The 14,464-nt window shown below is 34.4% G+C and overlaps 2 protein-coding genes across 5 annotated transcripts; one reads left to right on the top strand and one right to left on the bottom strand.

Moving 5' to 3' along the window:
* Positions 1-93: 93 nt before the first annotated feature.
* Positions 94-6,733, bottom strand: LOC124297727 (zinc finger protein 595-like). 3 transcript variants are annotated; one of them, XM_046749035.1, is made up of 5 exons: positions 6,634-6,733; positions 4,681-6,009; positions 3,886-4,042; positions 3,269-3,801; positions 94-2,561 (listed from the first exon to the last, which is right to left on the bottom strand). In XM_046749035.1, the coding sequence occupies exons 2-5, from the start codon at positions 5,691-5,693 to the stop codon at positions 1,619-1,621; spliced, it is 2,646 nt and encodes an 881-aa protein (XP_046604991.1). In that variant the 5' UTR covers positions 5,694-6,009; positions 6,634-6,733; the 3' UTR covers positions 94-1,618. The 3 variants fall into 3 exon arrangements, with proteins under 3 accessions (XP_046604991.1, XP_046604993.1, XP_046604992.1); XM_046749037.1 differs by having other exon boundaries at positions 6,549-6,733; XM_046749036.1 differs by lacking the exon at positions 6,634-6,733 and having other exon boundaries at positions 4,681-6,512.
* An 811-nt stretch (positions 6,734-7,544) lies between these two features.
* On the top strand, positions 7,545-13,652 carry LOC124297667 (methionine--tRNA ligase, cytoplasmic). 2 transcript variants are annotated; one of them, XM_046748933.1, is made up of 16 exons: positions 7,545-7,748; positions 7,952-8,103; positions 8,182-8,298; positions 8,398-8,547; positions 8,856-8,978; positions 9,372-9,487; positions 9,569-9,685; positions 9,772-9,810; positions 9,904-10,068; positions 10,158-10,434; positions 10,850-11,231; positions 11,313-11,526; positions 12,332-12,568; positions 12,645-12,987; positions 13,075-13,308; positions 13,436-13,652. In XM_046748933.1, exons 1-16 carry the CDS (start codon positions 7,646-7,648, stop codon positions 13,586-13,588), a joined length of 2,922 nt encoding a protein of 973 aa, XP_046604889.1. In that variant the 5' UTR covers positions 7,545-7,645; the 3' UTR covers positions 13,589-13,652. The 2 variants fall into 2 exon arrangements, with proteins under 2 accessions (XP_046604889.1, XP_046604890.1); XM_046748934.1 differs by having other exon boundaries at positions 9,387-9,487.
* The last annotated feature ends 812 nt before the right edge of the window (positions 13,653-14,464 follow it).

Consider the following 14,464-nt stretch of genomic DNA (forward strand, 5'->3'; position numbering starts at 1 on the left):
TTTTGTTTTTCTCCATTTATATCTTTATATACATATATCTATATGATTTGTAAAAGTTAGAAAAATTATTTGTTTATGATGTATACAACTACACGTATGTATATAATATGTTTATAATAAATGCTATTAATATACATAATATCATATATTACATAGTTCGATTTCTAACGTTGTTACAAACTATGTACTCTCGCTAATAGTAATAATTGTTTTGGTCATTCTTCTGGCACAGGTTTTGTCCTAATTTTTTTTTTTGTACTGGACTTCTCTTTGAAGTACGGTAAAAGTTTATGTTCTTAATATTCAATTTAGTATCCGTTTTCGGTGCTATGCGTAATTGACTTTATTATTGGGATTTTATTTGGTAACAGTAGATTAAATTACGTATATTAATGAATTATATGTAAATCGTTTGTACAGTGCGTTCTGATTGTTCATTTGCATCTGTATTTTTGTCACTGGAGATTGATTCGTCATACAAACAGAATATGTAAATTATAGTCTTAGAGGTAGTGTCTTAGGTACTTTCTTTGATGCTTATTACAGCATATAATTATGAATATTAATTGATAAGGTAAGTGGTTGTATAATTATATTTTTACCATGCATTTACTGGCCTTTGTGGTTAATTTGGTAGATCTCCAAATTCGTAAATAATGCTGCCTGACGTATGCAAATAAGTATAGAAAATATATTACAGGCGTTTGCATAGAACATTAATCCGACTCCCTGGTGAAAATTATTTTTTGAAACTTCCAGAAATTTCTATGAATTTACTCAGAATGTACGACGGTTTCTCAAATCTGCGGACGATTTTCTGCAAAGTTTCATTAATTTCTGGAAATGTTGTTGAAGTGTTTAAATTTTTATGCAGAAAATTAATTTCAGCACTTTCATGGTTTCCTTGATATTCATTAAAAATTGATGTGAAAAGATTGTTGAAAATATTCTTCTACAGATTTGTGCAATTTTTTCAGCAGCAGTTCGGAAAAATTAAATCCAACTATTTCCTAAGAATTTATAATTCCTTTCATAGATTTTACCAGGTTTTCGTAACACGATTTCGTCAGAAAATACGCAGACACACCAGAACTCAGAACAGTTTCAGATTTGTGAGAGGTAATAAAGTTCTGAAGAAATGTGAGTTTTGTTAGAAATAGTCAGAAAGTCGAAAACTTGAAGTTTTTAGATTTTCAGTAAAAAAAAATAAAGAGTTCCGAAAGAATTTGAATTGTTCCTAAAATTTACTCAATTTTCACATAGAACTCGATTCAATCATAAATTTTAAGAAACTTAAAAATTAGCAGTTTTTTAGATTTTCAATTAAATAGAAAATGAAAATGTTCTTCCAAAAACTTTCTAGAATTTCGGGAAATTCATCCGATTTTATCGGAATAATTTCAACTTTTCCAGAAATAATAAAACTATTTTCTCAGAAAAGTGGTGAAATACAGAATAAGTATATTTCTGTAAAATTTATAAACAGAATTGTAAGAAATTTCTGAGAACTTCTTTTACCAGGGGAATCGCTAATACAACGCATATTTTCTTAAAATCTAAATCTTACTTTAAAGAAATATCGCAACGATAATTTACCTCGTTATTCTTTCACAGACGGTTATGTTGTATTGGTTGACTTCTTAAGCGAACGAGCTATTGCTTCAACTCTTTCCCGTTTTGGTACGATAATATTCAAATTATTCTTAAGTAAGCCCGTGTCGACTGTTGAGACGTATTTCTTAGGTGTCCGCATCTGTTTTCTCCTCCTATTAATCTCTTTGGAATATTTCGAATCCAATTTTGATTCTTGATCCATTTCTTGGAAGTAATTACGAATGTCTTCGGTTTCTGGTATTTCTTCTTCCACAGGATTAATTTGTTTTTCACATATTTTAGACAGCTCCTCATTTACCTTTATACGCTCTTCAATAATTGCACTTAAATTTGATTGCGTCCATTTCGGGTACGTCTGTTCATTCATAGACATCTTGGCGCCCACTTTCGTCGGTTCTTCTCCAATACTTGAACATTTTTCAGCAAACGAATGTGTAATTTCGTCTTGCAAAACCATTTCCTCCGGAATATCAAGAATTTCGGTTTTGATTTCATGCGAAAATTTATCCGCATGGATTGTGGATGCCGAAGTATTCAACTCTGTTTTACAGTATAACTTGTCATGATGATTATAATTTAAGATACCCTCAGTTTGAGTGAAAGAAATTTCGTCCTTAACGATCCTCTCGTTTCGATTGATACCATCATTCCCAACTCCTGTGAACGTATCCTTATTCCAAGAACTTCGTTGTTGATCTAATTTTATTGAACTCTTGGAACTAATTTTTTCATCGCTCGAAGAACACAGCAGGTTTGGCCGTTGTGGAGTTAATGCCGTTTGGTCGTTTTCAAATGCAGAACGAAAATACTTGCTAAATTCCGGTTGATCCGGCATCAGGTTATGACTTTGCTGCAAGTGATTTCGCACAGATTTCATGCTACTATATCGTTTTTCGCAAATCAAACATTGCAAATGTTTCTTTCCTAAATGGGTAACAAGATGAGATCTGCAACAATTTCAGATAGGGAGTCATTACATGAGTCGAATGGCCAGTTTGAATGTAAAGGTAGGTCGACAAACAAACCGTTTAAAAAACCTGGAGGACTTTATTTTCGTTGAAAGCGATGAACACATACGAAACAACACTCCTGCTGTGCAATAAAAATGAATCTTATCAAATTCGAATAACACAAGCTAATTAAGATATCAACAATTTTAGAAACGTATTTACAATCAGAAGGTTTGAAACGATTACACCACCGTTTTTCTTTATCTGATTCAAATGTTTTTGAACTCAGTTTTCTCGCTGACCAAATACCCACATATTCTCTGAAAAAGATTCAAGTGTCACATTATAGCTTAGTTCTGTACACTTTGGAGGTAACTTGAGTATGGAGATAACTTGTAAAAAAAATTGTGAGTAAAAATTTTTTCAAGCAATCTCTGGATATCTCCACGGTGAAAATGAACTCAAAAACGTCAGAATCACATAAGAATACCTCTTCTCAAGTTGTTTATATTGTAAGTTGCGTGACTCGAATTTGTTCAGATTTATTTCTGTTGTGTCAAGGGATGCTGTTTCATTCGTGTTCACTATGATTGGCAAAAATAACATTGCTAGAGTATTTTAAATTTCTTTTCCTGTTTTCCTAACTTCTGATTCAGATAGTGAATGCCATTTTTCAATAATTCAAAATCCGTTTTACAACTTACTTCAACCTCCCTTCGTGACAAAATACTTTGCCACAAACTGGACACCGGATAGCCATATTAGCGCGTGGAGCTTCTTGATGGACGAGAGCAACGTGCCTCTGCAAGTATTTCGCGCTGTTGAATGCCTTGCCACATTCGATGCAAATGGTTTGCGTTTGCCTGTCATGAATGGCCCTGTGTTCTTTCAGGGCAAAAGAATTGGTGAATGATTTAGAGCATATTTCACAGCTCAACAACCCCTCTCCAGTGTGTTTCCTTATGTGATACTTGAGCTTTTGTTTCTTGGTGAATGTTTGACCGCAATATGAACAAACGCATTGTTCTTCTTTGGTGTGCACACGAATGTGAGAGTTACACGCGCCTTTGTCCGAAAACCGTTTATCACAAAATGTGCAGGTGTATGGCTTCTGCCCTGTGTGAATCCTGATGTGACGAACTAAATTACTGCGTTGAACAAACTCTTTTGGGCAATGTGGACAGCGATGCTTTGGTCCAACATGGATCAGTATATGTTCATGGTAGCTGTCCCTTCTCTGAAAAATATTAAAAAGAACAAAGGGATGATGATTTTTATAACTTCTGATATCATATATTGCACAATGTGTAGTGCAACTCACATTAAATATCTTTTCACAATATGGACAAGTGGAAGACTTGTCGGTTTTATGAAGCTGACGGTGTCCATAAAGGCCAGATTTGCTTGAAAATCCTTTTCCGCAATCTGTGCATACAAACGGACTTTCTCCCAGATGATGTTCTTCGTAATGAACTTTCCTGAAAGAAAAAAACAGTAACAGTATTGGTTCGATATAGCATCTCATAGTGGAATTGTTTGCAGCAACATGGTTTTACTCAGAATGTAAATTTATAGCAGTTTCTCAAATATTTTAAAAAGTTCCTAACAAATTATAATAATCTCTCAGAATTCTGTGGTAGAAATACCTTAATTTCCGTGTAGGAAATTAATTTCAGCAGATTTATAAAAAAAAACCTAATACTTCTCGTAATTTTCTAAAATGTTTTAATAATTCTCGTGTTATTGAAGATATTCTTTTACAAATGCGTTCAGATATTTACAACTACATTACAGAAAAATTAATTTCAGTTGCATTCTAAGAATTTCCAATTTCTCTCAAACATCTGTCTCAGTTTTCTGTAACGAGATAATTCCTTTAGAAAATGAAGTTCGGAAAGAATATACGAGAGCTTGGCAGAAACTTTCTATAATTTCTCAAAACCCATCAGACATAATAGAAATAATTCAAACTTTTTTCGAAAATCATACAGATTTTGTCGCCAATCTGTTAAAAGAAATGTTACACTTCTGAAATATTTCTAAAAAAAAGTTTTGAGTGATTTAGTTTTTTTTTACTACACCTAACAATTACAAAATTCAAAATCGAGGTGCGCACCTGCTCTCCTTTGAGTCGAATTTCTGCTTGCAAAGCCTGCATCGAAAACCTTGTTTGTTATTATTAGGACTATGTTTCAATCTAATATGAGCTTTAAGAGCTCTGAGGTTTGACAGCTCTTTCCCACATTCATCGCATGGCTGTAGTTCTTTGGTTTTCTGGGCATGAGCGTTGTTGAAATGAATTTTTAAAGATTTTTTAGACCTCAATGTGACATGACATACAATACATCTGTAGATAACCAGTGTAGTGTGTTTTTTGAAGAAATGCGACCGCAACAAAAGCAAGTTTGGAAATGTCAACGTGCATTTCTTACATCTGTAAGACAAATCGTCAAACTCCAATTCACTTATTTCCCTTTTATGTTTACTTAACAAATGTGACGTGAAATCTCTTGTCGTTCTAAGTATGGTGGAACAGATGTAGCATTTGAAAGAATTGTCTTTTACATCTCTTCTATCTGGTAATAAATCACTTTGGAAACTTGCATCTTCATTTCCATCTTCTTCTTTAATCTTAGCATTGCTTTCTGCAGTTCTTGCATTAGATTTGCTCTTCTCATGGTCTATTGCAACAATTTCTTTGATATCATCAAGAGAATGGGTTTCGATTGAAATAATACTTGTGGATTTCTTTTCACAAATATTTTTGTGCGTCTCAAATGCTTTCAAAGTGTAAAATACCAGGTTACAAGCATGACATCTATGACCTTTGTTAAAAATGTCAAAACTATGAATCGAATTTATGTGTTCCAAAAGGTTGTGTCTTGAACATGATCCCTTAAAAATGGCATTGCATATTTGGCACAATAATCTGTTGCAGATTTCGTTATTAACATCTTTTTCAGCTTCATTGGGGTTTGTTAAAAAGCATTCGACTTGATTAGGATCTGGATCTTTCTCCCCCCAATATCTTTCAGTGAAACAAGGATTCTCCCGTATCGATATGTCTTTACTCTTACTTTCGACATTCAATGATTTTGCTTCATGCGGCGGAGTGATTTCGTCGGCCATAACAAACGCTAGATGCTGACTAGTCTATAATTTTCCATCCACTGGCTTGCTTTTCAACTGTTTTTTTCCTCAAGATTTGTTACGGGCTATGAAATCTTTCCAGTCATGACAGTTCCAATCTGTTCTTGCAAACTGTGAGAATCATTTTGCCATAAAATCACTCCTGGGTATTATTTCAAATTGTTTTTTTTATCAATTCGTGTGTGACAAAAGTGTGTAGAACAGTAATCTGAATAAATTCGTTGGTTTTTACTTAAATTATGTGAACTTCATTCATCACAGTGATAAGCCCAATTTCGTAGAAATAAATCGTTTTCTGGAACATAGAAGAGTTACATTATCATATTTGTCACCAGGTTATTCAATGGCAAAGACTTGCATCTCAAATATTAAATACTTCATATATTTCATATTCCATAAACTTAGAATTTGAATATGACAACTTGCGGATGAAATTGAATTTCTGGAAATAGGAGATCCATAACAATTACTACTTTTGACAAGAAATGTAAATTATATTTTACAAGTATTAGTTTTCCGTAATTTCCATATTATTGATTAGATAGTGTTGGGTTGAGTATAATGTGAGGGATAAGGATGAATGGATGGAGTAATATTTAGCGAATTCTGGGAGAATAATACAAGAAATGTGGTGCAAAGAATACATATACATGTATATATGTAGGACATGTATAATAAGCACAATTATGAGAATATGGAATAAATTACAGCTGAACAAACAGAAAAATATAGTTCATAGTTCGACAGCAAAACTTTAAGAAACAAAGGTAGTGAATTAAATAGAGACTAAATATCTCAAATTAGGAATGGAATTCGTTTAAAAAAAAAGAATACCGAGGTAACTAGAATGGATCAGGATATGATTTTAAAAGTTCAAAATAGAATGTTTGGTAATGAAGATTGCAAGTTATTCCGTTACCGCCGTCGGATCAGCCTGATAATCCATTAGGCATAGCCACCCCACAGCCGATCACAAAAATGAATTACGAACGGCTGATCCGTCTTTTCTCAATTTCTAACTTTCTACACCGATGTGAGAATTATCAAATGTGCGCGATTCATTAGTGGATGGAATTGGACAAGATCTCAACAGCCAATCAATGTGTCAATTGAACTTGTCCCATTTCAGATTCTAGTTCATTTATTGGTTTGCTAAACTGGACAAGCTCCCAATAGCCAACCAAACTATGGTTTCAGCCTGACTCGATTCAGGCCGTGTTCGAAAATTGACTGACAGTAGTCAGCAATCTTTCATTTCTTTTGCGGTTCCAAGTTCGTGAATAGCTCTGACTCTGTTCTAGGGAATTTTCAGTACTGTCAGTCAATTTACGAACACGGCCTCAGAATGTTGTCAGTAGAATTACTAGCGAACTTCATTATTCCCTTTTGTTCCATTATATTAAATTCCAACGTTGCTGTTTGTATTTTTAGCTATAAAGTAAATCCAATTTAAGTCAAATATTTAACGTTTATAAAATCAGTTACTCCTGTAAAATCCTCTCACTACATCGTGTAATTTTTTTTTCTCTAATTCTATGATCATTCACTGCCCACTGCATTTCAATATCTTAGACTCAGAACTAGTCTCCATATGTGTGCGGTTCATTCACTACTCTTTTCAACATGCGACTCTAGCGGTAAATATGAGAACTATGGAAAACAGACCGTGTTCTTGATCATTTTTCTTTTACGTTGATCTTCTGGCATATGATAATAAGTGATATGATTGGTCTATTCCGTTAGATCCGGCCAATGAAATCACCATAGACTTTAAAGATTTTTGTCAACGTTGTGTAAAGATCATATGTAAAGCTGATTAGTTTGTAAGGTTTGTAGAATTGGACAATAGTACAACAGCGTAACACGTGTATTGGTTCTACAATTACCATATTTGACTATTTATTGCAGATATTTATTAATTTATTAGAAAAATGATTATACTGACAAACGATAATAATCCGAACGCGTTGAAATTGATTATCGGTTTGAAATTAGCCCAGCAGAGTGTTGAAATAAACACAGTGTCATGTCGAGGTTTGTAGCATAACCTATCAACTGGTGTTTCGAAACGTCAAAAATTCACAAAAGCTTGCTAGTAATCCAGATTAGTCTATAAAATTTGCTATAAAAATAACACGAAAATTGAAATGCGTTTGCAGACATTACGTGTCTAGTAAATTATCCTGAAAATGGCGGTAAATTGAATAAATTCTATTATTGATCACCTTTTTTTTCAGACGCTGTATTAGGATATTTACCATCGCTGCAATTGCCTTCGGGGTCAAGTTTATTCAGCACTAGCGCAGCGCTTCAGTTTTTGATACCAACGCCTGAAGAATCTAGTGTTCTAATTAACAAATGGCTCGAGTGGGACATTTCTCAGTTACAGGTACTAGTGTATTTGACACAAAAAGTATCCTGGATTCGATATCAGGAGCAGAAACTAATTTACTTTTCGGATTTATAGCCTGCATTGGTTTCTTACGGGGGTTCAGGAAAATTAGACACTTCCCATAAACCTCGGATATGGTCTTTGCTAAAAGAGTTGAATAGGTGCCTGAAAAGCAAAGAGCGTTTGATAGAGGTATCGTTGTATTACATTTTAGTAAATTTAAGAAATCTCAATTTTGTTCAATACGCATCTAGCTCAGTTTGTTCAACTCAAGTTCTGTTCTTTATCTAGACCAATACTGTTTTGTCAGTGGCTGATGTTTCTATTTGGGTTTCTTTGTGGTCGACAATAGCAGCCGTTGAAGTCAGTAAGGAATTAACCAAAGAGTTTCCTCATGTCCAAGAATGGTTGAACAATCTTGAATCTCTTCCAGTAGTTCAGGTAAGAGTAACAATGTTCATTATCATTGGATATTATGAATTTAAAGAGCAGTATTTTTATTTACATTTCTTTATGATTGATATAAATTTCACAGTGAACTCTTGAATAGCATAAACAAAATAACAACTCAATTCGCTATTAAGAATTCTGTAATTGATTTTGTACTTTCTAACAAAACGTCATAACCACAGTAAATATGTTGACATTCTTTTATTCTTACAAATTAAAATTATGGTAAAATCTGAGATAGAAGTTGATGCATTCCATGTGCTAAAGTGATCAAAAACATTGTATATTACGTTCTTTAGGAATCATTGAAAGAATTTAAGTTTGAAAGAGGTATGAACGCGATAGGCAGTATACAGGCTGCTTCGTGGTTTCCACTTAATTCATACACAGGAGGAACCTTGAATAAACAATTATCAAATGAGGTAAGTGCTTAAAATATTGCAGTAACACAATCTCGGAATTTGAGCAAAAAAAAAAAATGATTTCTTTCACTACTAAAATCTTGTATTCCCTTTTGACCTTTATCCCAGCTGCTATCTCACTTACTGCTAAATTTACGTTTACTGATGAAAATGATTGTAATATAATTGGATATTCAGACCGATATTGTTGTAGAACTATTAGTTCTTGTAACTGCGTATTTATAAAATTATACTAGTCGAGTATAAAACGGGGAACTCAAGTTAAAAACTAATCGATTTTTTCCGCTGCTGTCCTTTTGTCGTAATATCATGTGAGTAATTATTTGTAAAAGTATCAAAATGGGCAAACGTGTGATTTTTGACTATGACAGTGACTACAATTTGCTCTCTCAGGTAAATACGCCAAAGGAGAAAGAAGTAGCTTCCATCAGCGAAGAGGAAATACTGAATGTTAAGAAAAATTGGACATCCAAAGATTATCCTAATCTTAAAGAGCCGTCGTATCCTGTGTGAGTGTCATAAACTATAAAGACAATAACCGAAAGATATTAAGCATTCTCACAGCACTGTTTTCCTTCTTTTTGCAACAGACTTCCTAAGAAAGGGGAAAAGAATATTCTGATAACATCAGCTCTTCCTTACGTCAACAATGTGCCTCATCTTGGAAATATTATCGGATGTGTTCTGTCTGGTGATATTTTTGCCAGGTTTGTGTGTACATACATCAATGCTGACTGATCAGCCACTTTATCTTGTTGAATTGATGTTAAATATGGCTCAATTTATCTTGCAGGTATTGCAGGCAAAGAAATTATAATACGCTGTACATCAGGTAAATCTTTGTTCTTTATGTTGAGAAATATTTTCTTCCTATATCCATATTTATATCTGCAAAGTTATATTCACAGTTAATCTGTTCACACAGTGGTACTGACGAATACGGTACAGCTACAGAGGCTAAAGCGGTTGAAGAGAATATGACACCACAACAAATTTGTGACAAGTTTTTCAGTATTCACAATGATATATATCGATGGTTCAGCATAGGGTTTGATTACTTTGGACGTACAACAACTCCTGAACAAACAGAGTAAGATGTTGAAGCATTTGTAATTTCGCAAGGTAGTTAAAAGAAGAATAATAGTCGTGTTAATGCTTCGCGAAAACTTCTCTTTCCAGAATTGTGCAATCTCTATTCCTCAGGCTGAAAGACAAAGGATTCATAAACATGGAAACAATTGATCAATTGCTTTGCGAAAAATGCGACAGGTTTTTAGCAGACAGATTTGTAGAGGGAACTTGTCCAGGCTGCAAGTACGAAGATGCTCGCGGAGATCAATGCGATGGATGTGGTCATCTTGTGAATGCCACTGAATTGTTGAACCCGCGATGTAAAGTGTGCAATAATTCGCCGGTTATTAAACCATCGGTGCAATTTTTCCTCGATTTGCCTAAAGTAAATCTACTTTTTTAAGTTATCGTTAAAAACATCCTTGCTGTACCATATCGAAAGTTAAAATATTTGAATTTTAAACATTGCAAGCTTGGGTATATCCCACTTTTCTTACTTTACATCAGATTATCGGATTTCAATTTTATCGCGATTTGCCTGAAGCAAATATATCCTTTTATGAGATAGTCCTTTGAAACCCGTTTACTGTATTGCACAGAAAGTTCGAAATTTAGAATTTCCACTTTAAAATTCAGTTATCACACAAATTTTTTGCGATTTTTACCTCGATTCACTTGAAATATAGATGGACCACTTAAGAATTTTTAACTCAAACATCTCTATATCTGTCAGTGCGTAGATTGTCCGCGTTGTTTGCCCTTATTTAGTTCCTTTCAAAAATGGAAAAAATTTTGTTCAGATAGAACCAATATTAAAGAAGTGGGCTGCGAAAACCGAAGGCGAATGGTCGCCAACAGCAAGAGTTGTTGCAAAACCTTGGCTGCGTGACGGTCTGAAGCCACGCTGTATAACGCGAGATTTGAAATGGGGCATTCCCGTGCCGATCGAGGAGTATAAAAAAAAAGTATTTTACGTTTGGTTCGATGCGCCAGTTGGTTACATAAGTATTACGAAACGGTACACGAAGGATTACGAGCAATGGTGGAAGCCGAAGGACCATGACGTGAGCTTGTACCAATTTATGGCGAAAGATAACGTTCCATTTCACGCAATTATGTTTCCAGCATCGCTGTTGGCTGCCGACAATGGACACACATTAGTAAACCACATTATGGCAATTGGTGGGTAAAAGTTGATAGACGTCCAGTCATCGAATATTTGTGAAAATTAGGGATCTCAAACATCACATATTTAATTTCTAGAGTACTTGAATTACGAGGATACAAAATTCTCGAAATCCCGAGGCATCGGGGTGTTTGGAACCGATGCTAGAGACACGGGCATTCCAGCTGATGTATGGCGATTTTACCTCGCTTACATAAGGCCAGAAAGTCAGGATTCTAACTTCAATTGGGTCGACCTGGCCACAAAAAATAATAGCGAATTACTCAACAATCTTGGTAATTTTGTCAACAGGTGAATGAAAAATAATTTTGTGCACCCTCAAGATCAAAGGTCGATCAATAATTTTGCAAACAATTTAAACATTTGCATTTGCCAAGTCCACTTATTGAACAAAAGCGGATTTTAAACAATTGAAAACAATAGAATATCAATTCCATTTTTTCGATTTCAAATTTACAATTGAATGTGTTTTTTTTGCCAATGAACGAGTGGTTAATAAATAGAATGGATTGACAGGTATTGTTACAGGTTTGAGAATCAAGTAATCATAAATACAGCGTAACTCAAAGTGCTTGAAGAATCATATTCGAGACTGCAAAAACATTCCGAAACTTTCATCACGGATTGAACTAAGTTTATAGCAATTGAATTAATTATCGCTAAAAGTTTCCAATAGACAACTAGAAAAGTGTTGATGTTAATGACAGATTTACACAGATTCCAATTGTCGCAATATTCAAATAGAAACAAATGGATGTGAATATAGAATTGCTCAAGACGTATTCGAACTCCACTATAAGTGAATTTTAATTTGTATGAACGAATCAAATAGGAATGGATAAAAAGAATGGTATATTACAGATTGGATTGAATTGAAACTGCGATAGAGTTTAAATATAAAAATATATAAAAGAACCAAATCATTAGAGATATATTCAAAGCTAGGAAATAATTGATTTGATACTACATAATCAGTTTTCTTATAAAGTTTGGATGGGCAAACATCAAACCGAATTTGTATTAATAGATTATAATCTTTTGTAGTTTACTGGGTGCAATAAGACAATACTGATGACATTTCTCTGTTTATCTTAAGAGCGCTGACCTTTGCTGAGAAAAACTTTGGATCCAAAGTCCCACCGATGGAACTTCGGGAAGACGATCTCATTGTACTTGCTCTTGCCCAAAGAGAACTTTCACAGTATGTGGCAGCATTGGAGAAAGCAAAGATGAGAGACGCTCTCAGACACATTTTAGCGATATCCAAACACGGAAATCAGTACATGCAATCACAAGAACCTTGGGTCAAAATCAAGGGCTCTGACGACGACAAGTAAGTTGATGCAGTGACAAAAAATGTAACTGATTTTGCAGTTTCTTTCATAATCAAATTTTTTGCATTTGAACAGAAAAAAGGCCGGTACTGTCATTGGCGTCTGCTCAAATTTGGCCTGTCTTCTATCTGCATTATTGGGCCCATACATGCCCAGTACATCTCGTGAATTGCGAGCGCAATTGGGCCTGGATAAAATCAGCTACGGCTACATTCCGGACACTATTATGACCTTTTTACCAGCCGGGCATAAGATAGGAAAACCATCGCCACTTTTCAGTAAAATTGAAGATCAACAAGTTGAATTGTTGAGGAAAAAATATGCTGGTAAACAAGACTCACCATCCCGAGAACTAAAATCAGTTATCCCTGCTGCTGCAACAGATGCTGCTGCGTTAGAAGCTGCGATTGTCAAGCAGGTCTGTGATTCAGCCAACTTCCTGACATAAGGATGTAAGGACAAAGAACATACTTTGATCATTATCAGTATTATTATTTTTTCATAGGGCTTGCTTGTAAGAGATTTGAAAGCTAAAGGAGACAAAACTATTTGGCAACCGCAAGTTCAAATCCTACTGCAACTGAAAAAACAGCTGGCTGAACTCACCTCTTCCACAACAAAAATTAACAGTCAGTCGACGCCAGTGAATGCAAAGAAGTCTGTATCTGCTGCAACCTCTGAACTAAACGGAGGTGGTGGACAAGACGTTGCTACTCTAGAAGCTGCAATTGCGAAGCAAGTATGTATTTTGCAATTTTACTGGACACAAAAGGAAAATAAATTGTGTGTTAAATAATTGAAACCATTACTGTAAATTTTTCTGACTGTTAGCGTATTGATATTTTGTGCAACTGTGTTTTGTTTAGGGACTTCTCGTTAGGGACTTGAAAACCAAGGGCGATAAAAGTGTCTGGCAACCGGAAGTGGAAATTTTACTTAATTTAAAGAAGCAATTAGCCAGCATAACCGGTGCTCCAGTCTCGGCCGCCAATGACAAAAAGTCAAAGAAGAAAAAATAGTTTCACTTCGAGAATACTTTACTGTGAGATTCAATAAATTATTTAAAAAACAGTATTTGTTTTTACACATGAAACTTGTCTGCATTTATTTTTCTCCTTTTCTAAATATTTCTGCAAGATGAATGCATCTGATCAATTATTTTCATTAAGGTTCAAAATTCCTGTTGGAACCGTAAGAAATTCAATATAGCAAACATAATTTTATGGATGATTCATGCGGTGTGTCTGAATCATCAGTTAGGAAAAGAGAGAAAACCGTTTAGAAAATCTCCAATAGTATTATTCATGCGAAAGATTATGAATACTAATGGAACACCATCCCTGCAATGTAATAGAAACGATCTGTAGCGAATTTGAATAACACAAGTTAAGGTATCAACAATTTCAGAAGAGGTTTTAGCATCAGAATGTTCAGAATACTCAAGTAATATTCTGGTACTTCTGATTCCATTCTAATGTCTTAGGCTTATTTTGTTTACCATAGAGATCTCCAAAGATCGACTAAAATGTTTTTCTATAAATCGTTATCTCCAGAGTGGATAAAAATGAATTTTTGTAAGTACGGTAAAACAGATTTTCGTCTGCAATAACATTTGCACGTTCTAACTATACGATAATGTTAAATTTCTTGAATAATTTATAGACTATTTATGTAGACATAGCTGATGAGCAAAATGAGCTTAAAAATATTAGAATCAGTCCAAACCACCAGAATTTAAGTATTTCTGAATGTACCAAACAACCTTTTCTCAACATGTGATATATCAGTTTGTGTTATTTGAATTTTCCAAGTATCATTTCTACTACTTAGCCAGCATGTTGTTTCATTCGCGTTCACCATCATTGGCACAAATTGGAAAGGCGCATTTATATTGA

The sequence above is a fragment of the Neodiprion virginianus genome, chromosome 2 (assembly GCF_021901495.1).
Source record: "Neodiprion virginianus isolate iyNeoVirg1 chromosome 2, iyNeoVirg1.1, whole genome shotgun sequence".
In the NCBI taxonomy this organism is placed as follows: Eukaryota; Metazoa; Arthropoda; class Insecta; order Hymenoptera; family Diprionidae; genus Neodiprion; species Neodiprion virginianus.

Coding starts and splice junctions, on each gene's coding strand:
- LOC124297667 (XM_046748933.1), top strand. CDS start 7,646: ATGATTATACTGACAAACGATAATAATCCGAACGCGTTGAAATTGATT. Junction 9,811..9,903: donor TATAATACGCTGTACATCAG/GTAAATCTTTGT, acceptor CTGTTCACACAG/TGGTACTGACGAATACGGTA. Junction 10,435..10,849: donor TTTTCCTCGATTTGCCTAAA/GTAAATCTACTT, acceptor AATTTTGTTCAG/ATAGAACCAATATTAAAGAA.
- LOC124297727 (XM_046749035.1), bottom strand. CDS start 5,693: ATGGCCGACGAAATCACTCCGCCGCATGAAGCAAAATCATTGAATGTC. Junction 4,043..4,680: donor TTCGACTCAAAGGAGAGCAG/GTGCGCACCTCG, acceptor TTTTTCTTTCAG/GAAAGTTCATTACGAAGAAC. Junction 2,562..3,268: donor TGTCACGAAGGGAGGTTGAA/GTAAGTTGTAAA, acceptor AAATTGTTGCAG/ATCTCATCTTGTTACCCATT.